The sequence below is a fragment of the Prunus persica genome, chromosome G1 (assembly GCF_000346465.2).
Source record: "Prunus persica cultivar Lovell chromosome G1, Prunus_persica_NCBIv2, whole genome shotgun sequence".
Classification (NCBI taxonomy): domain Eukaryota; kingdom Viridiplantae; phylum Streptophyta; class Magnoliopsida; order Rosales; family Rosaceae; genus Prunus; species Prunus persica.
Window position 1 is genome coordinate 43,352,281 of NC_034009.1, and position 22,999 is coordinate 43,375,279.

Here is a 22,999-nt window from a genome sequence, read left to right on the forward strand (position 1 = left end):
AAAACACCCCAAAAAAGAGAGTATACATTCCTTCTTTATAATCAAAATTACCTCGTTCTAGTTTTCTTTGGATTTTTTTTATTATACTATTAAAATTATTCCAATTCATGATTTCTCATACGTTTGTTAACACATAAACACATAAGGGAATCAAAAGTTATTTGGGTTTCATGTCAAAGTCGGTCATCAAATACCCTCAAAATTAGAAATAAGATCAACTAGGAGTTATTGATCCACTTCCAATTCCTTGATTCCCTATCTAAGTTTTATGATCCATGACTTCTCCAATCATGGTAAGTAAAAATTGATCAATCTTAAACACTAAAATTATATTGATTTTATACATACAAAGAATATATAAGACCAGATACTATTTTAAAGGAATTTTTTTTCACTTTCAAAAAGCATGATGTTTGGCTGCAAGACATGAATAAATTGTCAATAATGACAGTTTTAAATACACAAACATCACGCTGTAAAAAGTCCGGTTGTGAATGTTTAGCTATAACTGTTAAAGTTGATTTTCTCATAACCCGTCACTGAACTTGCAAGCAAAGCCCAAAAGTTGTGGTGACAAACTTGGTTATTACGTGTTCGTTCTGAGGATTCACGAATCTGGATATCTTGCAGCAGTAAAACTGTGGAAGGGATGGTTTTATCATTTCATGGCAAGCCTGCGTTAATAGAACTGACCATCGTTCTTGATTAAGAGTCCGTTTGAGATGGTTTCTATTGAAAACACTTTGCTCATAAGCGATTTTGTTTGAATCACATTGAATATGTATACAAAAAATCCAAGTGCTTCATGAAAAACCACTTAAAAGTACATTGAAGTTTTTTGTGAAACGTTGTCAGAATCACTTTTTTTTGGAGCTTGGCCATGTCTAAGCTATATTGCTCAGGCGTTTGAAAATAAATCCCTATGGAAAAGGCTCAGTGATACATTCACTGGTTCATGACTTGGGTAATATCCCTAAGCTGCCTAACTAAATTAAGAAAACAACAGAAGAAGAGAAGAAGAAGATTGTTTTTGGTGGAGGCTCCTGACTTCTTTGGGAGTGATTTCATGCAGGGTTATTTAATAAAAATACAAATAAACCACACCTATCAATGCAACATTCAGAAGATCAGGGATTAAAAACAATTCGCTCAACTGTTTATCTATCATTACCACAAATGTCAAAAGCACGCTTCTTGCCTTTTCATTTCTTTCCTATTTCTTTTTGGTAGCTAAGCAGGTTGGAGGTTGGTGCATGGACTTGCCAATATGGCAAAGATCTCCATATAAATCAATGAAAATATAGTATATAAAAAATCCCATTGCAATTTGAGTGTATTTATATAGTTATTGAACAGGCACTACAGAAGGAGCAATTCAATAATTCAATTGTCCACCAAAAAAATCCAACGATACAGCCTAATGTTGGTCAAGAAATGAAACCACTGAAAAAGAATAGAGAAATATCCAGACCCACCAAAGAAGGAATAGAGTGAGGGTTTCATAAGACATCTTGGAACTAGAAACCTTCTTTCCAATTCCTCCACCGCGAAATACCATAACATATGAAGCTTTATTGGATCATATACGAGCAACATATGAATTGGCGAGCGTGACATATCTTACCCACCGATATGGATTATAAGTTCCAGATTTCTTCGCTATCTGCAAGTACTTTACCTTCATAGGCAAGAGATGGAAATAAACAACACAGTTTAGCTATCCAATCTTAACACATAAACAACATGAAAGTAATCATTGCACAATACACATAATGCAGGAACATGAAGCCTCCTTGCACAGTCAAACACAAGGAAGAATGTATCAAGTAATCATTCTTTACCTATTGCCCTGTCAAGACCTACCTATAAAAGAAGTTTTAGTAGTTTCTTTTCTTTTCTTTTCCTTTTTCTTTTCAAAAAAGCACTGGGGATAGCATTGTTATAGGGCTGGGGCGACTAATGCTAAGAGGGTGGGATAGATATCAGGCATCGTTGCCAACCTGTTCCATTACACAATATATTTCAAAATAAGAAACGACATTTTATGCATTTTTATAGCTCCATTAGAAATCAACCCTTTTTAAAATATTTAAAAAGAAACCTTTTATGGACTATAACAAGGGCGTGCCATAGTCGAGATTTAGGTTGGGATGGGATATGAAATCTGGACCCACATTCAACTCACAGATTCAACTGATATTGGTCCTTTCAAGTCCAAAACGAGATAGCTTTAGAGAAACTGTTATTAGCTTTTTTATGCGCCTATGTAAACAGTTTTATAAAGACACCTGTGACCTAGTAACATGGATTGTATGGACAATTTATCAAGATGGGCTAGCAGCCCAACCCAACTCATAGAACACAACCTGACCAAAAAGACTCGCATAGCAACAGGATACGAGCAACAAATTCAACAGGACTTCCATAAAGAGATGAACAATATACAGAAAAGATTTTAACCATAAATTTACACCCATTGCATGGTTTGAGAGAGGTAAGTTTGAAACTTATGACAATGGCTTACCTGAAGTCTTGAAGAATTATACATAGGTATTGTAAATGTCATGCTAACTGGACCAGATTCTTTTGTTATATTTCCTGCATTGAGCAGGTAATGTCATGAATGTGTACATATAATGATGTGTACATATAATGAGACGTACATAAAATGTGTATCTGAATGAAAGTAATGAAGGAGATACTAAACCCATAGTAAAACAATGATAAAATTATACCATGTGCTTCCGGTGAAAAGGTCAGTCTGGCACGCAGTGTATGTTCAGATCCACCAACAATCTGTTTTGCATTGAACTTGTCAGTATAGTAGAGGCATTAAATGGGTGAATAGTTAAGCACTGCTAAAACGACTACTTAATAACTCGATAACATGAACATATAACTAAATTGATGATAATTTATTGCCTTCTTTAAACCCCATTCAAGTCTCTTATTTGCTTCCTTGAAATCTGTTGTTTGCCCAACTGCTCCTGGTTCCAACTCAAAACTGGCTCTGAGATAAAGAACAATGGCACCAAAATGTCAACATTGAAATACGAAGAAAATTTTATAGGGAAATTCAGCATCTAATTAATAGATTAAAGAGTCATGCAAAAGCACTTACCATTTCATCATATCAAATGGTATAGTGATGGCATTGAATAAAACCTAATATTCTCTTAGCAATAAATAATAAGTCAACAGTTACCTGATTGTATATTTAGGTAGTGGCATTTGTACAGCAATTGTGTTTGAAGTAATGTTTGATGGGAACTCAGCAAATATTTTCAGAATCACTTCGGCCTACAGTGGCAATTCCAAACTGTAAATTCCTACCAGCACTACATGATCTATAAATGATATTGAATAATACAAAGTCAAAAAGAATACATATTCCACAAAGGCCATCATAATAGTGTAAGTCCAGGATATTCAATATCTTGATAAAAATCTGGTTCTTTATCTTCCTGAATATATTTTTTTTTCCGGTTAATTTCACAACCTTAAACCATAAGATGAAACTTATGAAACAGTATTCACCTTAAGCGCTCCTGCTTCTTCAATCAAAGCATTAATACGAAAAGGAGGCTTGAACTCCTGAGTCATACGGTAGTTCATGACAGGAAATTCACCATCAGGGGGTACCTAAAATTAGTAGCACGGAGCACCGATTAATCATTTAAACAACAGATGTCAAATTAGTCGAATACCTTTTATCTAAACAAGAATAATCTGGCTCATTTTCACTTACCAGGGTCAGAGTTTTGTCCACTTCAAAATTATCAAGACGCACAGATTCATGAAAATTACAATCATCAAGTATCACTGCTCCTGAGCCAAAGGAACTCCTATAGTCTGTAAGAGAAAGCAGCATTTGAGATTGTGAAAGGACTAGATAAAGCTTGATAAGAAACACTTGCCAAGATATAAACATATTAAAGCTACTCCCAAGCATTGCAGTTGATGATTGTAGTCACTAGTATCATATAGTTCAAAACATAAGAAGGAGGGACTTTTCTTGGGGTCATATAATCCATTAAAAATCTTACCCCAAATTTTTAGTTCATCAATCTAAAAACTAGATAAAATTTCACAACTCAAAATCTTAAATCAGACCATCATGCTTTGACCATAACACCTCAGACAACTCCATGACACCCCACCATACACATGAAAATATTGATTTTCGAAAGATAGTTGTGAACTTGTAAAACATAACAGCAATTTGGTGCCATGTAAGACAAATACCATATGCCGATCCTCCACCTCTTCCTATGCTGAGGTCCTCATTAAGAGCTAATCGGATTTCTGGATTGCCAGTGAGATAGCTCTTCATTTGAATGGTGCCATCAATCTCAGAAGTCAGTATGTACCCCTGTGTAACAACATTAGATTAACTAAAAGGAATACAACAATGCTGCACATCTAATTGACTATATAGTACTGTTCCCATATATATTGAATAAATATAGGCAAGTTCGGGAAAAGCCTAGAATTAAGTCAAAAGAATCTGCTAGTAAAGTTTATGTACCACATGCATATTTACAAGAATGATTGATGTGCCATTTGATTGGTTGGTAAATACTTATCCATTTTAAAAGTTTAAGGCTAAAGCTACGAGCAGTAGAACCTCAAAGATTATTTTTGGTCTGGATGCAAGTGCCCGATATGAAAACTAGGATTCTAGTATTTATTTTACTTTCAGCTCTTACTTCGAAAACCCTAATATTAGCTGCTACTAAGCAACCTGTTCCCTGATAATCAGCCCCTCTATGGTGTATGAATCCATCTAAAACATAATTTATACTATCTTTAAAGAACCACATAAGTGGAATTTCCATATAAGGTCTAGAAAAGAAAATGCTTGAAATTAGATACAGCCTAAAGGGATAAGCAGTCACCTTTGGATAGCAAGAACAGAACAGAATAAAATTTAAATACCACAGAGATGTCGTTGATCTCATTCAGAAGAACCACTGGACATACCATATGACATTAAAAATGCAGGATTTCCTTATCAAACCAAAGAAGTTCATGACAACACTTGGCTAAGATGGCATCAAATTTTGCTAGTTAGAAACTGTAAGAACTTACTATTATGTCTACTATAATTGTTATATTTTAATGCCTATCAGTAAAGAGTGGTTGCACATAATAGTCAATAAAAGACACAAATACCCACACTAGAGCTAAAAGTAACACTGATCTTCTCGATTATATCCACAAAAATTTCCTCCCTCTTCCTACCGCCAGGTTCACTTGCAACAACTGATTTTGTGACAGCTGTTCCAGGCATTCTCTTTGTCCCTTGCTGCATGCATCAGTTTTGGTAGTCAATAACTAAAATGCTACTAAGTTAACAACGGAAATAATATTCCACACATGCACAATTTATTTTCTGAAGTAATTAATTGATAGATGACACCATACCATAAAAAGGCCAGTAGGGCCAATAGATGATAAACGTGCAGAATCAAGAATAATTGGCTCATTAAAGATATAAGACTTCAACAGTTCAGTTGATGTTGTTTGCACAAAGCCAAAATCCTGACATGAAAAGACAAAAGTCAACTCACAAGTGATTCAATATATTCTCAATTTCCATGGATGATATTATCACAAAGTTTGAATGCACTTATCAATTTTATCAACATCTTTTGTTTCCTTTTTTCTTTTTTATTTTATATGAAACACAAACTTTCTTTGGATAGAAAATGAAAGTTATAACACAGGGGGCAAGGTGTTCCCTGAACATCACTCATCAAAAAGTAAAACCATCGCCAACACAATAAATAGCATGAAAAGACCAGTCCCAAGATTCTGAAGAAACGTCCACAAGGATGTCCGGACTCCAACTCCGTCTCACAAATGATCCATATCCTTTCCCTAGCACCCTAAAAAATTATCTTGTTCCTCTTCATCCAAACAACCTAAAATATTGTCAATACAACACATCTTCTTAGTACCAAACCCCTCTTCCTAACTCCAAAAAACTATAAGATTTCACACAGTAAAGCATCACAAGAAGCTAGGATTGACCAACTCAAGCTGGCCTTATACAGCCTTAGCCTTATCGACAAAAAAATACATAACTGGGCAAGGGAGCAGTCAGTAGTTCGTACATTCAGCATTGCCTTTGTAGAATACACACTATTGAGGAGAAGGAGACCGACAAGGTTTCGTCTTCTGCACCATGCCAAGGTGCTCACCTTCCCATGAGCAATAACTGAAGCTAGAACCTACACCTTAGGGGTACTTTGGCCTTCCAAATTGCATTAGAGGGGCCACAAAGAGGAAAAGAAGACTCATCCATTAGTTTCCATGAATAGGACTTACAAGAAACAACTCCTGACAACTTGAACTCCCAAGTTCTCCTAACCTGCATAGATGGGATCAACACCATACTTTTAAGAATAGGTAGTCACTCTGTTAAGTTCCCCACTTATGAGTCATTCACGTTTCTTTGAAACCCAAAATCCCAATATAAAGGAGAAGAAGAAGGGTTCAAACACAAACTAGCACTAGGAGCATTATGAGATTGTGATAATCTGTACAAACAAGCAAGAGAATAAAATTTTGTTTCCCCCCACGCATTCTCTTCCCCACCCTTTCTCCATTCCCCACCCCGAATCTGCAAAGAAAAGCACAAGAATTTAGGCCTTGAGAGATGTCATTCCAAGGGCACTGACTTGAACCCGTTATCAGGACGTTATAATCCCAGCCATTCTCATACAGCCTATATTCGCTCTTAATGAGAGCATGCCATATTAAATTCCTCTCCACCTAAAATCCCCATAACCTTTCTCCCAACTTTCTTTCTCCTTGCTAAGTTCTCCATAACCTTTTCTCCCAACTTAAGCTGTATTTCTCCTTGCTAAGTTCCCCACTCCTAAACCCCCTTTCTCTTCCATTGAGTCACCACATCCCATTTAACCAAGCGATCCTTTTTTCCTCCCTTCATTGCTTCCCCCAAAATTAAAAAATAATTCTTATAAAAAATCTCCAGCCTCTAGACCACAGTTGTAGGAACCTTAAATAATGACAGGTAATCTCAAAACAGATTGAATAAGTGTCAATCTTCTCCCTCTAAAAGGAAACCTCTACTCTACCCTTCTGCTTGTGAAATTGTATATTCCTTATCCATATATTTCAAAAACATAAAGTTATAACACTTCTCAAAAGAAAGGCTAGTTATTGCATTCTAAAATTCCAATCTCAAATAATCCAATTGATACATACATGCATATATATACGTGTATGTGTGTGTGCGCGCTAAACTTTAGTTTGAACAATTCTAATTAAAACTGTCCTTTAAAAGCACTAGTCCTTTGGATAACTGTAAGAATATAACCTTGGGGTGGGGGGAAATCATCAGGGACAAGGACAAGTAATGTTTACAAAATGATCAACAGGAGGACGTTAATTCTAGATTTACAGAATAGGGTAACTAACAAATTACATTTTAAATTTTCAATCTAATATAAAAACTATCTGAGCGTATAGTGATGATAAGAAGCATGAAGTCATATATGCTAAAGAAAGATCCACCTAATAAGTTAAAAAAATATAAGAGGCACTTACTATGACTTCATCAAGCAACTCGTACACAAGCACAAAATTCTTCCTTATAGAATCTTCATTGAGAACTCCAACATAATCTTTGATGACACGGGCAATTCTTTGAAGAAGTTCCAAGACAAGAGATGGCGATACATTAGCTCTTGTGGTTGCAACAAATAATAGTCCAACAACCTTCACATGAAAGTAGTTGACACCATCCACATTCTATCGATTGAGTAAAGAAAAGGTCAGCACAAGAAACCAAATATCCATTCCATACCCAATCAAATATGCATGCACAATGGGTTATAAACCAAGACAAGACCTACTGTAACAAAGCAATACAAAAAGAGGGAATTGACAAATCGATATCATCATGTCCAATTAACCACTTTAATGGGTACACTGCGTACATGGAAACCATTTCACAGTTCCAGATATTCAAGGAAAATTAACCCATGCCAGACATTCCTCGGTAAGATAATACCTACAAAGACAGGTGGTGCTTCCTCTTGCCCATCTTCTTTCCAAAACTTCACCTTCCGGAAAAATATCTCCGCACTTCCTTTTGGTACTTCACCGCGATCTGCATTAACAAAATCATATATCAAGAAACATCTTTCAGCACTAAACTCCATCAGAACATATTTCTCAAATGTTTATTTATTTAGACTTTCTTATGATGGAAAAAAAAAAAACGTTTCTTTAGACTTGTTTTTCTATCTCTCGCCATAACCGTTTCCAAAAAGGTCAACATGGTACCAAATTCTTCAAAAACAGAGCTCAATTTGTCTCTTCATAAATAAAAAATAATTGGGAAAATTAACAGTATGCATCTACGATCTAGGAAAAACCACTAGAGTCTAGAGCTGAATAAAACAGTGCTTTAGAGCTAACTCGAAATACCAAAAGCAACAAGTGATCTAAACGAAGATTGAACTACATAGGAACTGAGTTGCTGAACATTTTAGATCGGAATTAAAAATCTGAGTAACTGAAATTTGAGATTGGCTCAGTCGCGAGAGAGAGAGAGAGGAGAGAGACTGACAGTCGCGGAAGACGATGTTATCGCCACGCTGCGAGAGCACGAAGAACTGCGAGATCATGGCTTTGCTTACTTCTTTCTCCTCCCTGTGTCCGAAATGCGGTGGGTGGTCCTCAAGCTCAGCTGTTGAGTTGAGGCCCCGATTTCTTTTGTTCGTATATTAGACCCAACTTTGCTCAGCTAATCAAGTTTACAGTTTTACTTTTTAAACCGTTTTGTCTTTTAATTTTATCATTTTTTTTTCTTGATACTTTGGATTTCACATTTGGTACCTTTTTCAATATTACCAGCCCCTTCATTCGTGTGCCAATTTCCTCCGTAATCTATATATATATAAAGTAAAAGGCAGAGAATGGTGAAACATTCAAAATACCAGAAAATGTCCTTGGTTAATGCAAACATTAAGAATTTAAATTATTAATTAAATGAGGATAATGTGGTAAATTCACAATTTTTTATATTAAAAAAATTAAAATTAAAAGAAAATTCAAATAATGGATCATATTTTTATGGAATACAACTATCCATTATCTTTTTTAATTCTAAAATAAATTTAAATTTTTTTTAAAAAAGCCTCTCGCAGGCGCAGAAGCGCGTGCAGAGAGGCTAGTATTAAATATTGGGAGTATTTTTGTTCACCACTTTAGCCAAAGTTGTAGCCTTATCACTCTCTTAAAAACTTGACACATATCTATAAGTCTAACTATAGTTAACCTTTTATTTTTTATTTTTTTATAACATTATTATGAAACAGAAAAACTTAATAGTTCTTTTAATAAAATTAAAAATTAAAAACTAATTATTAAAACAAATAACAAAAACCCAACAACACCCAGCCACCCCCAACCAGTGACAACACCCTCTCCTCGCCGCCAGAAACACCTCATTTTATACGTATTCAATGATTTTCTCTCTGCGTGAACTCTGTCAAATCCAAAACTTATACTCAGCTATACCCTCTATCTCCAGGTAACCTCAACCAAATTACCTCCCGATTATGGAGCAGACATCCACCAACAGAATGGGTTCACAGAGACCCAATTACCAAAAGAAATTTTCAATTTTGATGCTTTAATAAAGGTTCAACGAGCCACTAACCAATTATGTATTTTGCAGAGATTTGAATTTGCTCAATCTCTGCAAAACCCAACAAAAGCCAATGGCTTTATCCAATACAAAAATGTGGGTCTTCGCAAAACCTTCATTTTCCATCTCTAAAATTCTAAAACCCTTTTGCCCCAAAACTCACGCCCAAGTCTCCATTCTCGATCTTTACCAACCCCAACTATCCATTGCGGTCTGGGTGAACTTTGAGTCCGAATTGATTATATAAACAGGACCTAGAAAATCACCGAAGCCATGAAGCTCGTCGAGTCTACCATGGTTCGAAGATCCCAAGAAGCAGTCATCAATGACCAACCTTTTGCCGAGACCATTGTGGAGGTCCTATTCAATGAGAGGATAGGGGATTTCCGGCGACAAGAAGGAAAGGGGGTTGCCACCGGTGGGGGTGAGGTGGCTGAACAAGTTGGTTTGGTGGGTGGTGGTGCATGGTGACTACCTGAGTTTTTTTTTATATATTAATAATTATGTTTTATTTTAAATTTTATTAAAAGCACAGTTATGTTTTTATCTCTCATAATAATGTCATAAGAAAATAAAAAAGAAAAGGTTAACTATAGTTAAACTTATAGACATGTGTCAAGTTTTTAGGAGGGTGGTGAGGCTATATCTTGAGTTAAAGTGGTGAGCAAAAATGTTCCTTTAAATATCACCACATTTCATCCTACTTTATGTTAAAAAATCATTAAAAATTATGCTTTGAAAAAAATACTCAAGAAAAAGAGCAGGAGAACAAACAAAAAACAAGGCAAAGCTACACACAAACGAAGAAAAGAATCTCCTCTACCAAGTTCCGAACTTCATCACCTATATTGCTCACCGTATCGTCCGCTACACTGCCGTACAATCACACAATTGTCGTTAGGGATGTGCAAGATCCAATCTAACCAAACTGACCGATCCCAATTCAATCCAATTTTAATCGGTTTCAATGATTTAGCGAATTGGATTGAATTTCTAATTTTCAAAACTGACATGATTGGATCGGATGACGGTTTTGCTTGTGAGAATCCAATTCAATCTAAGTTAGTTTCATGCTTATTTTGCTTATGTAGTATTTGTAATTGAAAAAGTTATGAACATTTGAAGTCATTTAATGGGAGTTATATTTAATATATTATATATCATAATAATTTTTTTTAGCATTTTATTTATATTTTAAATTTATATATATTAATATGTTTGATTAGATTAAATGTACTGATAAATGTTTTATATTTCATTATTGTATTTTCTCAATTAGATCGGATTGGATTGTATTTAAACTTTTGATCTGATCGGATTGGATTGGATACATCACAATCCAATCTATATTGGATGGTGTCACACTCCGGACCCAAAGTAAGATAAAATGTCGTGCCTGATGCATCATAATAAAGTAAATAAATAAAGTAAGATTAAACGATCAGCCTTCTCAAATAATATCTGAAAATATCTACATAAGCAAGATCTGCTTCCTCTTAGCTTGTAAGTTATCTTCAGTTCTTCTCACCTCTTAATTCTCTACTTTGCAAACCTGCCAAAATATCAATGTAGGGGTGAGCATCAATAGTAAATAAAACCTTGCCACAGTAAATTGATCTAACTAAATTAAGTGTCATGGAATCATATTATCACATATTAGAATAGTAATAATGCATGAGTGCAAGGCAAACTCCTCGTCCATTCCCGTAATCAAGCGTACTTTCAACTTATGACATCCAAATAAAAAATTTAACATCAATAAAATTTTAAATATTTAATTATTCACTTCCGATAAACCACAAATTAAATTAAACCAAATAAACTCCCAAAAATTCACTAAATATGTGAAAAATTTTACAATAATTTCTAAGCACCTCAAAATATTCAAGGTCTCGCAAATGGAATGCAGATTGACTAAATTATATTGGTTTCAAACTTACGTGCACCCCCTAGTTGTCGCAGCATGATGTGAGAGCAATCAAGAAAACGAAAAAAAAAAAAAAAAAAAAAAACTAGCATTTCAAAAAGGCAGGAGTGCCAAACTTTGTACCAAGACACAATAGCTGGAGTGCAAAAATGAGAAGCTTGTCTTCTCTCTGCCGGAGTAGCTGGTTATCGAGGACAAGAAGAGAAGCTCCACACTCAATCTTATTCTCAAAAACTCTCTGTACTGACAACAGTGATGGGGTTCAAAGCTCAAGGATCAAGATCTTCGATCGCCATTTCAGACGCAAACAGGTTCAAATCTCTTGTTCACAAATATCTGTGAAGTGTCTCAATTGGGCAATTGGGTTGAGGTCGGCAGTCTGAGAAATTATTGGATTAACTCATTTTCATTTTATTTTTCAGAAAAATTTGTTATTTGCTATTGTTCGGAAGGTGTTGAGTTTTCTATGTGTTTACTGTAGCTTCAGTAGCTACTGAAAGACGATTAGTATTGCTGAACAAATTTATTTAATTTCAGCTTGATCGAGCTGCTTGGTTGATGCGTTCGAAGGATTCTTTTGTTGATACTGTTGCTGAGAATCTATTAGATCGTTTGGAGGTAAAAAGATAGTTCTTTTTAGTTTAAGTCCACTAGTTCTATTTACGGATTGGGTTATGATTACAAAATAGTTTTTTTGCTTCTAGCATTTGTTGGCTTCATCACTCTTATTTCAAAGTCTTTAGCTTTAAGAGGGTTATTTTTTCCTGAGTTGGTCTTTTTCTTGTCTCACATCTTTCTGTCCATTTGTAATGATAATCACACCACTTCTGACCACTAAACTATAGTAACAACCAAATTATTTCCCGGTTAGTTCTGGCATCTGTATGGCATTGCGTATCTTGGGCTATTTTGTCGCTGAAGAATGATGTCATCATGCGGTCCTCTACTATAGTTTCTCTAGGCTTCTGATGATTCTTAGATTCCAATTTCCTTGAGTGGCTATATTCTTTTGAAAGTTCCTGCCTGTCAATATGTGGGTTGATATGGTTGAATAATGTAGTTCTGTTTCTTTCCAAACTTAAGCGAACTTTCTTGTGTGATGTTTTTTCCGTTGCACAGAAGCTCAATTCCTAGTCTTGTATAAGATTTTCTTAGAGAAATGATTTGGTATCCAAAGCTTGTCTCATAACAATAACAAACTATTCCTAGTGCACTGGATTCCACCCTCGTCTGATGTATTCAGTTAACAGCAGGACTGCTAACCTTCTCGGTGTATATTTTCCAAGTTTAAGTCCCTAGCGCTCAATATTCAAAACAAGATTTTTTGACTTTGTATTTAAGAATATGTATTTGTTATAAAGAGTAATGATAAATGCAAAGTTTGAGCTTATGCCATTGCAGTATCCATATGCGAAATGTTAGAACTGTACTATGTCATGACCTTTATAGTACCAATATTTTCTTCTTTTTTTAATGTTTAAATTGGTATTTGTCTCATATTGCAGGATTGCAAGAAAACATTTCCGACAGCATTATGTTTGGGAGGTTCGTTGGAAGCTGTCAGGCGTTTGTTACGTGGTCGTGGTAAGAAATTAGTTTTGTAATACCATTCTCCTTTCATCTTTGTGTTTAGCTCTTAACATATGGAGTAGCACATAATTTTTTTCTTCAAAGTTAATGAGATTAAATATAATTGTTTTGAGCCGTGTTTATGAAAATTATCTTATGACTAGTGTGATATCCTACATTTGTATCTGTGTCCTGTGATGGTGATTGTCTGATTAAGCTATCAATTAGTAGAGCCTTACCTAAAATAGTAGAATAAGAGTTTCTCTTAACTCTGTCTCGCTCTTACTCTCTGTGGCACATGTGTGCACAACCTAATTCACTAGTTGTTTCTAAGAGAATATAACTAAGGCAAAAGAAGAACGTTCATTATGATGGGTATGACATACGGCCTAGTGTGCTTGCTCAATTACAATAACTTAGATAACTTATATTATATTATTTTCTTTTAGGTGCCATCGAAAGGCTCATTATGATGTCTACATCACATGATATGGTAAAACTATGTAGAGATGCTGAGCATGGCATACAGAGTGAAAACATTGAAACATCGTTTATGGTTGGTGACGAAGAGTTTTTACCTGTCAAAGAAAGGTATCCCCTCTAAATTTCATTTCTTTGTTTAGGTTAAATTTACTATTGTTGGTGAGTTTTAACTTTTGATATGATGCCCTCTAATTTTATGTGTGAAGTTCTCTAGATCTGGTAATAAGTTGCTTGGGCCTTCACTGGACAAATGATCTTCCAGGAGCCATGATACAGGTATTTGCTCTTTCATTCTTGTTGCATGCCTCAATACTCAAGACTCAAGACTCAAGATCAATTTTATTTATAGATTAAAAGCTCTGGAAATGCCTGTTTATGCTACTGCATTGGTTCATCATTTTCATATATTTACATACCTTCAAAACTATATTCGAGTGTTTTAAGTCTAAGCTGTTAGCTATTTATATACCAAAAGATTTAATAGATTTGGTCAAAGTCCTACACTTTATTGAATACTCAAATTCAGAAAGTCAAGAGTAGAACTACATAAGCATGCATTTGTGGAAAAAACTACACATCCACACACCAAGCACATACGTGCATACTTCTACGTTGACACATAGATGTGAAAGAATAAATATCTGCATGATTTGAGTGATAATATGAGTACTTTGTTTTTATGAAACGCTATTTTTCATGATATAAAATACCTAAATCTTAAAAACCTGATACACATGAAAACTATGTAATTGTTTAGACTTTATTGAAAAAGTTATTGCACTTAATGTTAATGGGAACTATGTTGCTTGTAATTTTCTTAGCTGATGAAATGATGGTTGTTGCTCTGAGAGAGTTAATTCCTACAAATTTACTGATGACTTTCATTTAATATTTGCATCCTTTTTTCTTTTTGTTCTAGTTCTCTATACATGGTGTTATATGATCATCACTGCCATCATTGTCATCATCAGTATAGAATTCAGAATGTAACTGTATGGAAATATCTAAGCTAGATGTTTGTGTGTGACAGAGCAGATTGGCATTGAAGCCAGATGGCCTATTTTTAGCTGCAATTCTTGGTGGAGAAACCTTAAAGTTATTTTCTGTTTATCTATAGTTACTTTAAAACTTGACAGTAGTTTACTACTTAAGAAATGCACAGTCGATTATTTACTTCTTCTTTTTTGTTACTAGAGAGCTGAGAATAGCATGCACAGTGGCACAAATGGAACGTGAAGGAGGCATCAGTCCACGAATATCACCTTTGGCACAAGTATGTAATTTATTGCATTGGTTTTCATTTTCTAAGGGATCCGAGTAGTTGTTTTGTTTTTCGGGCTGATATGGATTTTTCCATTTGGTTATTTGATATTTTCCTCAGAAGAATTTGTTCTTTTTAATAACTCCTGGAACGTTAAAAGAAGTAATATAGTGGAATTTAGAGTGAGTCATCATTTCCTTTACAACTCTGTTATTTCCCTGGCATACTAAAATTGATTAATTCAAAGTAATGTTTGTATTTATATTGTTATTTTTAATGAAATCAAACATTCACTTGAGGTTAGTACTCCATTTCTTTTTGTTTTCCTATTTTATCTTTCTATCAGCTTCTGCATGCGTTTGAAAAGGTAGTTGCAACTTGTGACCTTCCCGGAAGAATTGACTGTATCCTGTAATATTTTGAGCATAGTTGGCAACTTGGCAGGTTTCATCTGGTTGGATATGGATTGTTGTGAAGTTTGTTATTTTATGAGTGATCAATTATAAATAAAATTATGCCACTGGTGCGAATGCTTTGGGTGCTGGATGGAGAGCTGATGCAGGGATTTTGGTATATACTATTTCATATAAAATTGGATGACCAGAAATGTGAATAATCATGGCAGTTATTGCATGATATATTTGACATACCTTTTTTGATATTTGTGTTTTGTCATGCTCTCTTTGCCCTTATTTTGTTAATCCCCACTGCGAGTACTGAAACCCACATTTGGAATATTAAACCTTGCATGTCAATATGTAAGATATTATGCCTCTCCACCCTTTGATGCCTTAATTTTAATGTGGCATCGGAAAGGGCAATCCATGTGTCATACCCGATGGCCCAGACGTGCTTCACGTTACCCAATATAGTTGATCCATGTGTTTGGTCCAACAATGCCACATGTAAGGGGGCTCGTTGAGAGTATAGAACATTTTTGTGAATTCTAAGCCTTGCATTACAAACAATGTATAATATCTTTGGTCTCCCCAATGGCGCCACATGTAAGGGGGTGCGTTGAGAGTATTAAACACCACATTAGGAATACTAAGCCTTGCATGATGATATATAAATTTTTGGCTTCTTCACCCATTGCCAATTCGTTTTGGGTTGGATGACTTAACTTTAACAATCCCCTTCTCGAGGCATTTACTTATTATTCTTTATCATAAATGAATATCTTTTTCTCCTTCTTGCATTGTTTTGTTTCCATAAAAGTATATTACTGAGTGGTTAAAAATCAAAATTTGCACATGTGAATCCTCATGCCCCCCCTCTTTTCTTTTGGGGTTTAGGTGCGGGATGCGGGCAATCTTTTGACCAGGGCAGGTTTTTCCCTTCCAGGTGTTGATGTTGACGAATTTGTAGTCAGATATCCAAGTGGTGAGCATTCCCCATCTAAGTTACAGCTCTGGACCTGTAATTGTAATAATTTTGGACTCATGAATTTACTTGCTAAAACTTGGATGTTCCATGTCTTAATATGTTCATGCCTTCAATTTCAGCGTTATGTGGTGTTTCTTTAAGCTTGATTGCATGTTGTCGTTGGAGGGGAACATAAATCTGTTATACAAATATGGTAGTCTATCCACTGGTGTTCACTTTCCCCTTCCCATCTTAGGAGTTGCTAGACATGGTAGATGCTAACTTCACTTGGTCTCTTCATTTGAAATTGTGATATTTTTCGTAGTTCTTTATTTTTTTTTTTTTGGTTAAAGCTTTCATTCTTTTTGTAGATTAAGCTCCTTCAATCTCCTGTTACAAGAAGGGTTGATGGGGTAGGTGATAGGATGCTTTTTGTTTTTATTTTCAGAAGGGGTGGGTGAGGGGATGATAACAAATATCTACTGAGTATAGTTTAGCAAAATCGCGTACGTTATGTCATGAGCATAAAGTCCCGCTTTCCAATGAAATGATGCATGTACATAGAAGATAAAATGTCTATCAGTTTATGTTCTGTTGAAGTGGTGGAAGTTAAATGGAAATTCTTACCCCAGGTTGGTTCTCAGCTTTATAGTGCACTGTGCAAAGATTGAAAGTAGGGCTACTCATACAAAGAAACAAAGTGTCTTTCTTGATGCCATATTTTGGTAGATTTTTATTTTATTTTATAGCTTAGGAGTCATGAATGAATAATTGATATAAAAGTATTACTAAGAGTGTTAACTCCCTCGAGGAAGTCACAGAATAGTTTAAAGTCTACAATTCCAAACACATGAAATAGTTAAAGTCCATAATGAATTTAACCTATTAGCAAACAAAATAATAGATGTCAGTTTTGAATATGAACCGACAAAAGGATAAAGAACTAGATACCAAATAAAAATTTCGAACCACGAATAAAGTTTGAATAAATTGATTCATATATGTATATATACTTTAAAAAGGGCCTATGTACGAAACAGTTTGGGGACCCTTTAACACTGGGGGCCTGTACCATGGTACCATTTGGACATGGTCAGGGATGGCCCTGATTATACGCTTCCATTCAAACTGTTTAATAAAATTCAGCATGCTTAGAAGGCAATAATTACTTGGACAAAGTATCTGATCCGAATTTGACTTGTGTCCAACCTCTAATTTTCCTCTCTTTCCCGGTTCCTTTTTCTTTTCTTTGTTTTGTTTATCTTGGGTTGCATAAGAAAGAGGAGTTGGTGGGGACCGGGTTGGCAACTTGTATGTCAAAAACATGACTGGTTTAGGCAGCTCTAAGATCAAACTCCTTAGTTCTACAAACTTTATTTTTGTTTTGAACTGATAAGCATGCATAATATTTGAAGGCAATGAGTACATTATATAGCAACAATTTTTTTGGGTGTGATTTGTCTTGTTTGAATATCATGTCTTACTCCTGTTGCCTAAGTCTTTTGTCATTCATTATTTTTGGTCTTTTCCCTTCATTGTAGCCCTGGATCTCGTAGAACATCTGCGTGCCATGGGTGAAACCAATGCCCTTTTACAAAGGAACACTGTAAGATATATTTACTTTTAGGCAGACTATGTTTGTGTACATTATCAAGTAATATTCATGTTTCACTTTTATCTAATCCTATTGATGGGTCTGATCTTCTTATCATTCAAATCAGATTCTAAAGAGGGAAACTGCTCTGGCCACAGCTGCAATTTATGATTCAATGTTTGCAGCAGAAGATGGCACCATCCCTGCAACCTTCCAGGTGAGCATATAACAAACTCCCTTACAAGTCATTTCTTGAAAAAATAGATAAAGTAATAAACCTTATCATAACTGGGGAAAAAACTAAAACATAAATGGACGTCTGAATGACCAGGGATCCTGTCAGGGAAGTTTTATATTGTGTCAAGAGTCTCAATTTGAACCATTGACCAGAATGTGTGGTTTGAAACCATAAGTCCCAAATTTAATTGGCTGAGCTTGGCTAGTCAACTCTGAGTTGTGGAACCTACCTAAGCATGCTACCCGAAGCACCTTGGAGTTGAGAGAGAGGCCTTGACTTTGTCTTGATGGATGCGACTTTGACTTGATTGTCATGATTCTGTCTCAGCTTTGGTTTTAGTGTTGTCAACTGAGAGCTTGGAACAGTCGATTGTTAAGGGCATCTTTGTTGTACACATTTATGAAATTTGACAACTTGAAACGTGGACTAACAAGGTTTTGTATTCCTCTTATATACTGTCTGTGCCATGGACTTGTCTCATAACTTAACCACTGAAGGGTGCTCTATAATACTAGTGTATAAGCAAAGTTTCATGGCAGCAGGGTTTTGTTGATTGTAGTTAGTAGGTAGTAGAGACTGCAATTAGAGCTCGAATCGCCCATCATTTTCCCTGTGTATTACCACTCAAAAAAGAAATGGAAAAATAAGGGTTTCCTTATATGTTCACTGGATCAATGCTGGCAATGTGCCTTAATAATTGTATGAGTGGTTCTTGGTTTTGCAGGTTATTTATATGACAGGGTGGAGGGACCATCCATCTCAGCAGAGGGCAAAAAGGAGGGGCTCTGCAACTGTGTCCTTTCAGGACATCCATAAGCAATTTGGAAGTGAAAGTTGATGATGCTCTTTCTGCATGGGGCTTGGCTGTTGTTTTCTAAGCAAATAAAAGTGAACTTTCTCTACAAGATCTTGATGTAGTTCTTCAATAATACTTAAGAGTTATAGGAGCCACTTGTGCATGTACTTATTTTGTGAGAGAAAAACTGCGGGACCAAAATGTGCGGTCTTTGTTTTTTTGGGACAAAACCAAAATGTGTTGCCAATCAAAATATTTTAGTGGATACTTCCTTTTTGTGTAATTTCCAATTTCTCTTTTGGAGGTAGTTCTTACAAACCCCAAAATGTATTATGCCACAGCCTACATGGTTCTTTAACTAATTAGTAAAAGAGCGCCCCTGCTATTTTAAATTTATAACTAATATATTTACATATCAAATAACTATACCCTAATAGTTATCAAAATAGGAATTGGATTAGTAATTGTGATTAGAATGGAGATCGTAATATTGTAGGGTTTAGGAAAGTCGGCATAAATTTTTGTTTCCTTTCCTAGTGAGGAAAGGATACAAATGTCACTATATATAGATACATCAAATCAAATACAAAAACACAATGAACAGAAACCCATCCTTTCAAAACCAAGTTCTTCCGATCCCATGGCTTTTTACAAGTGTCTGTTTTTCGCATCTCTCATATTTAGCTCAGTTTTCGTCACCATGTCACAACAAGCTTGCACGCCCCAAGCCTTCAACCAAAAGACCTTTGCTGCGTGCCATAATCTACCGATTTTGAACTCCACGATACACTGGAATTATTACCCCTCCAAAGGCACCGTCGACGTGGCGTTCGCACAAGCCGTGGTGAGCGACTCCAGATGGGTTGCATGGGCCATAAACCCAACCTCCACTGGCATGGTGGGCTCCCAAGCTATCGTGGCTTTCAAGAGAACAGACGGAGCTATGTCCGTTTACTCGTCCCCGATCAAGAGCTATGGAACTCGTTTGGAGCAAGGAAATCTCAGCTTCCCTCTGTTTGATGTCTCCGCCGTGTACGAGAACAACCAGATCGTCATCTTCGCCACCGTAGGCCTTCCCAACAACGCCAGTGTCGTCAACCATGTTTGGCAGCAAGGAACTTTGTCCGGAAACACACCGCAGATGCACTCCGTGTCCGGACCAAACGTTCAGTCCTTTGGAACTCTGGATTTTCTTTCCGGGAAAGTGGAAACAGTCAGGAGGGGAACGAGTTTTGTATTCAGAGTGAAGATTTCTCATGGAATTATTAATACCATCAGTTGGGGCATTCTGATGCCCGTTGGGGCTATTGTGGCGAGGCATTTCAAGGCTGCTGATCCAGCATGGTTTCATGTTCATAGGGCGTGTCAGATGCTGGGATATTTTGGTGGAGTTGCTGGGTTCGCAACCGGGCTTTGGCTCGGCCATAAATCTTCAGGGGTTGAATATAAAGGACACCGATGCATAGGCATCACTCTTTTTGCTCTTGCAACACTTCAGGTGTTGGTTGCTTTGGGTTTGAGGCCCAACAAGACAGACAAGAAGAGAGTTTTCTGGAACTGGTTTCACTACTTGGTCGGTTATGGAACAATCATTCTCGGCATTGTCAACATCCTAAAAGGATTTGATATGCTTCAGCCAGGAAAATGGTGGAAATTTTCATATCTTATCACCATCGGTGTTTTGGGTTGTGTTGCTGCAGTGTTAGAAGCACGCGCATGGTTTCTAGTTTTGATAAGGAAGACCGATCAAGCTGCAGAACAAAATAAGGATGACACGAGTGTAGTTTAAGGTAGTGTAAGAAGTGATAATTAGCTTTACAATTGTATTTACTTATTTTCGTGTTAGTTATTTACACTTTGTATTTGTAATACTCATTTTTAATTTCAAGGATCATATATAATATTTTTTGTTTTTGTTAAAGTACGTCTCAATTTGATGATATACGAATGTCAACCAATACCTATAAATTTATTTTAACTATTTTAACATCGTTGGTTGGAAATTACCTTCAAATAGAAGCCCTTCTTCTCAAACCTGCTAATGATGTCACCAATCTGCAACAAACATGAACCTCTCAGAAAATATGAAAACTTTCACATAATTAAACAATACGCACGAATTGGATTAAAATAGTTTATTGGATTCTGTGTAAGAAAAAAACTATGGCCGAAGTTACAAAGGACGGCCTTTGTTCACCCACTTCACACATCCACAGAAGCAAGATTATGCATGTAAAATCCAACCACTACATACTACAAATATTAAAACTTGATGCATGTAAATAAAAACCTAAAATCCCAGCTCAGGAGTGTTAAAATTTGCTTGCTCCCCAGTCCACCAAAAAGAAAACCAACCCCTTCAATTCCTAGGTTTTCCCACCAACCAAACACCATACCAGTAACACTTGCTATGAAATTCGTAAACAAAAACAAGAACTTAGGCAAACCCACTCAAACACAGATAAGATTTTGCCCAGTAACTAATTAATTACTGTTTTTGCCAGCTCAGAATTATTGTTTTATCTCTCTTTTGCCAGTAACTAATTAATTAAAAGGCTAAAACTAGTTGAAGGTGTCTTCCCCTTCATTCCAGAATTGGAATAAACAATTATGTATGCTTCTTTTGACATCACCAAAGCCATAAGGATTATGCATATGTACACTGCAAGCCTCCGAAAAAAGGTGTACAAAATTTCAACCAAAATTTTCTTTGAATCTGTTGAAGAAGATTTCATTGGCCCGTACTATTACCTCCTCCTCAATATCAAACTCATTCACATAGTCTAAAGTAGCGTCCACCCCTACAGTGCTATTCCACTTGTACAGTCAAAATATTTAAATGAATAAATAAATTTATAAGCATGTAGTTGCAGAGCAGAAGATGCAAGGATTTTCTAAGTGACTTTATTAGACAGTAACATTAGGCTTCTAATACTAGAAAGAAATCAATAAAGCAGAAAGGCATGGGTGAGCAAGGCCCAATTTTCCAGTCCTTCGACAACTAGGGTTTAGCAATCATCTTCACATTCATCATACACAGAGGTTCCTCCGCACCCATGAGAGACAAAGCTTCCCATCTTATACTATTGCTCTGTCTCTCTTCTCTTCTTTTGCTCTCTCCGTGAAATTACATGGCAACCCGTTCGTACAATTCTCTATCTGTATTTTTATCTGTAAATTTGAATGCGTTTGTTTTTCTTCTTTGTGAAAATTTGGTTTTGTTTTGATGATTTTACAGCGGTGGCAAGATCCTCTCTTCAGGTGGCAGAGACAGAAGAGGTTGCTTCCCCTCTCAGAATGTTCAGATCGAAGGATTGGTAACTCTCCATGATTCGCGTCTTTTCTCTGTTTTGCTGCTAGTAAATTTTTGGAAAACTATGCATGCCTAAGTTGATTATAACTATGGACACGACCCGCCCAGGCCACCTAGATCCTCCCAGGCCGCCTAGGCGCCGCCTAGATCCGCCCAGGCCGCCTAGACGCCGCCTAGATCCTCCCAGGCCACCTAGATCCTTCCAGGCCGCCAAGGCGCCGCCTAGATCCTTTCAGGCCGCCTAGGCACCGCCTAGATCCTTCCAGGCCGCCTAACTCCCTGGCGTAGGTGTCCTCCCGCCTAGTGCCTAGGCCGATTTTTCGAACACTGCTTGAAACCTGGCACGGGCTTGCTCTGTGTCCTAGACGTTCGTAGTGACGAGTTCGAGTCCTCTATCCGTGGCTACCATGGCGTCCAATTAACGTATGTTTCTGATTTTGCAATTTTGTTTGTTTGTTTACATGGAAAAGGATTATCAGAGCTAAACCCTGGATACATTAAAGAGTACAGCCAACCGGCTATACCTTTAAAATATTCAAATATATTCAAAGAGTATAGCCGCACGGCTATGCCTCTAAAACTAGTGTTACAGGTACCATCTGCCATTTCCAATAGGAATTGCAAGACAATCACTCTAGCAATAATTATGACAATAACAACTTTGGACACTTACAAGTATATTTTTCTTAAATGGTGATGAGTAGAAGTGTTGATCAATGCTTGAAGCTCCCTTTAAGAACCTTTGAGTAGAAAATATAAGGGGTT

The 22,999-nt window shown here is 36.3% G+C and overlaps 3 protein-coding genes across 4 annotated transcripts; 2 read left to right on the forward strand and 1 right to left on the reverse strand.

Moving 5' to 3' along the window:
- On the reverse strand, nt 1,280–8,803 carry LOC18788897 (AP-4 complex subunit mu). 2 transcript variants are annotated; one of them, XM_020554863.1, is made up of 13 exons: nt 8,606–8,803; nt 8,049–8,143; nt 7,579–7,782; nt 5,428–5,544; nt 5,180–5,308; nt 4,246–4,372; nt 3,749–3,852; nt 3,538–3,642; nt 3,206–3,300; nt 2,923–3,010; nt 2,736–2,796; nt 2,525–2,598; nt 1,280–1,678 (listed from the first exon to the last, which is right to left on the reverse strand). In XM_020554863.1, exons 1-13 carry the CDS (start codon nt 8,661–8,663, stop codon nt 1,580–1,582), a joined length of 1,356 nt encoding a protein of 451 aa, XP_020410452.1. In that variant the 5' UTR covers nt 8,664–8,803; the 3' UTR covers nt 1,280–1,579. The 2 variants fall into 2 exon arrangements, with proteins under 2 accessions (XP_020410452.1, XP_020410454.1); XM_020554865.1 differs by lacking the exon at nt 1,280–1,678 and adding an exon at nt 1,863–2,000 and having other exon boundaries at nt 8,606–8,764.
- On the forward strand, nt 11,710–19,204 carry LOC18791205 (putative methyltransferase At1g22800). Its single transcript, XM_007222336.2, has 11 exons — nt 11,710–11,926; nt 12,153–12,233; nt 13,121–13,199; nt 13,634–13,775; nt 13,874–13,943; nt 14,698–14,762; nt 14,862–14,940; nt 16,224–16,311; nt 17,835–17,899; nt 18,015–18,104; nt 18,850–19,204. Exons 1-11 carry the CDS (start codon nt 11,765–11,767, stop codon nt 18,961–18,963), a joined length of 1,035 nt encoding a protein of 344 aa, XP_007222398.1. The 5' UTR covers nt 11,710–11,764; the 3' UTR covers nt 18,964–19,204.
- LOC18791995 (cytochrome b561 and DOMON domain-containing protein At5g47530) lies at nt 19,536–20,798 on the forward strand. Its single transcript, XM_020555263.1, has one exon. It carries the CDS (start codon nt 19,562–19,564, stop codon nt 20,708–20,710), a length of 1,149 nt encoding a protein of 382 aa, XP_020410852.1. The 5' UTR covers nt 19,536–19,561; the 3' UTR covers nt 20,711–20,798.

Coding starts and splice junctions, on each gene's coding strand:
- LOC18788897 (XM_020554863.1), bottom strand. CDS start 8,663: ATGATCTCGCAGTTCTTCGTGCTCTCGCAGCGTGGCGATAACATCGTC. Junction 3,301..3,537: donor AAGAAGCAGGAGCGCTTAAG/GTGAATACTGTT, acceptor TTGCCACTGTAG/GCCGAAGTGATTCTGAAAAT. Junction 2,599..2,735: donor CTTTTCACCGGAAGCACATG/GTATAATTTTAT, acceptor TGCTCAATGCAG/GAAATATAACAAAAGAATCT.
- LOC18791205 (XM_007222336.2), top strand. CDS start 11,765: ATGAGAAGCTTGTCTTCTCTCTGCCGGAGTAGCTGGTTATCGAGGACA. Junction 16,312..17,834: donor TGTAGTCAGATATCCAAGTG/GTGAGCATTCCC, acceptor CCTTCATTGTAG/CCCTGGATCTCGTAGAACAT. Junction 17,900..18,014: donor CCCTTTTACAAAGGAACACT/GTAAGATATATT, acceptor CATTCAAATCAG/ATTCTAAAGAGGGAAACTGC.
- LOC18791995 (XM_020555263.1), top strand. CDS start 19,562: ATGGCTTTTTACAAGTGTCTGTTTTTCGCATCTCTCATATTTAGCTCA.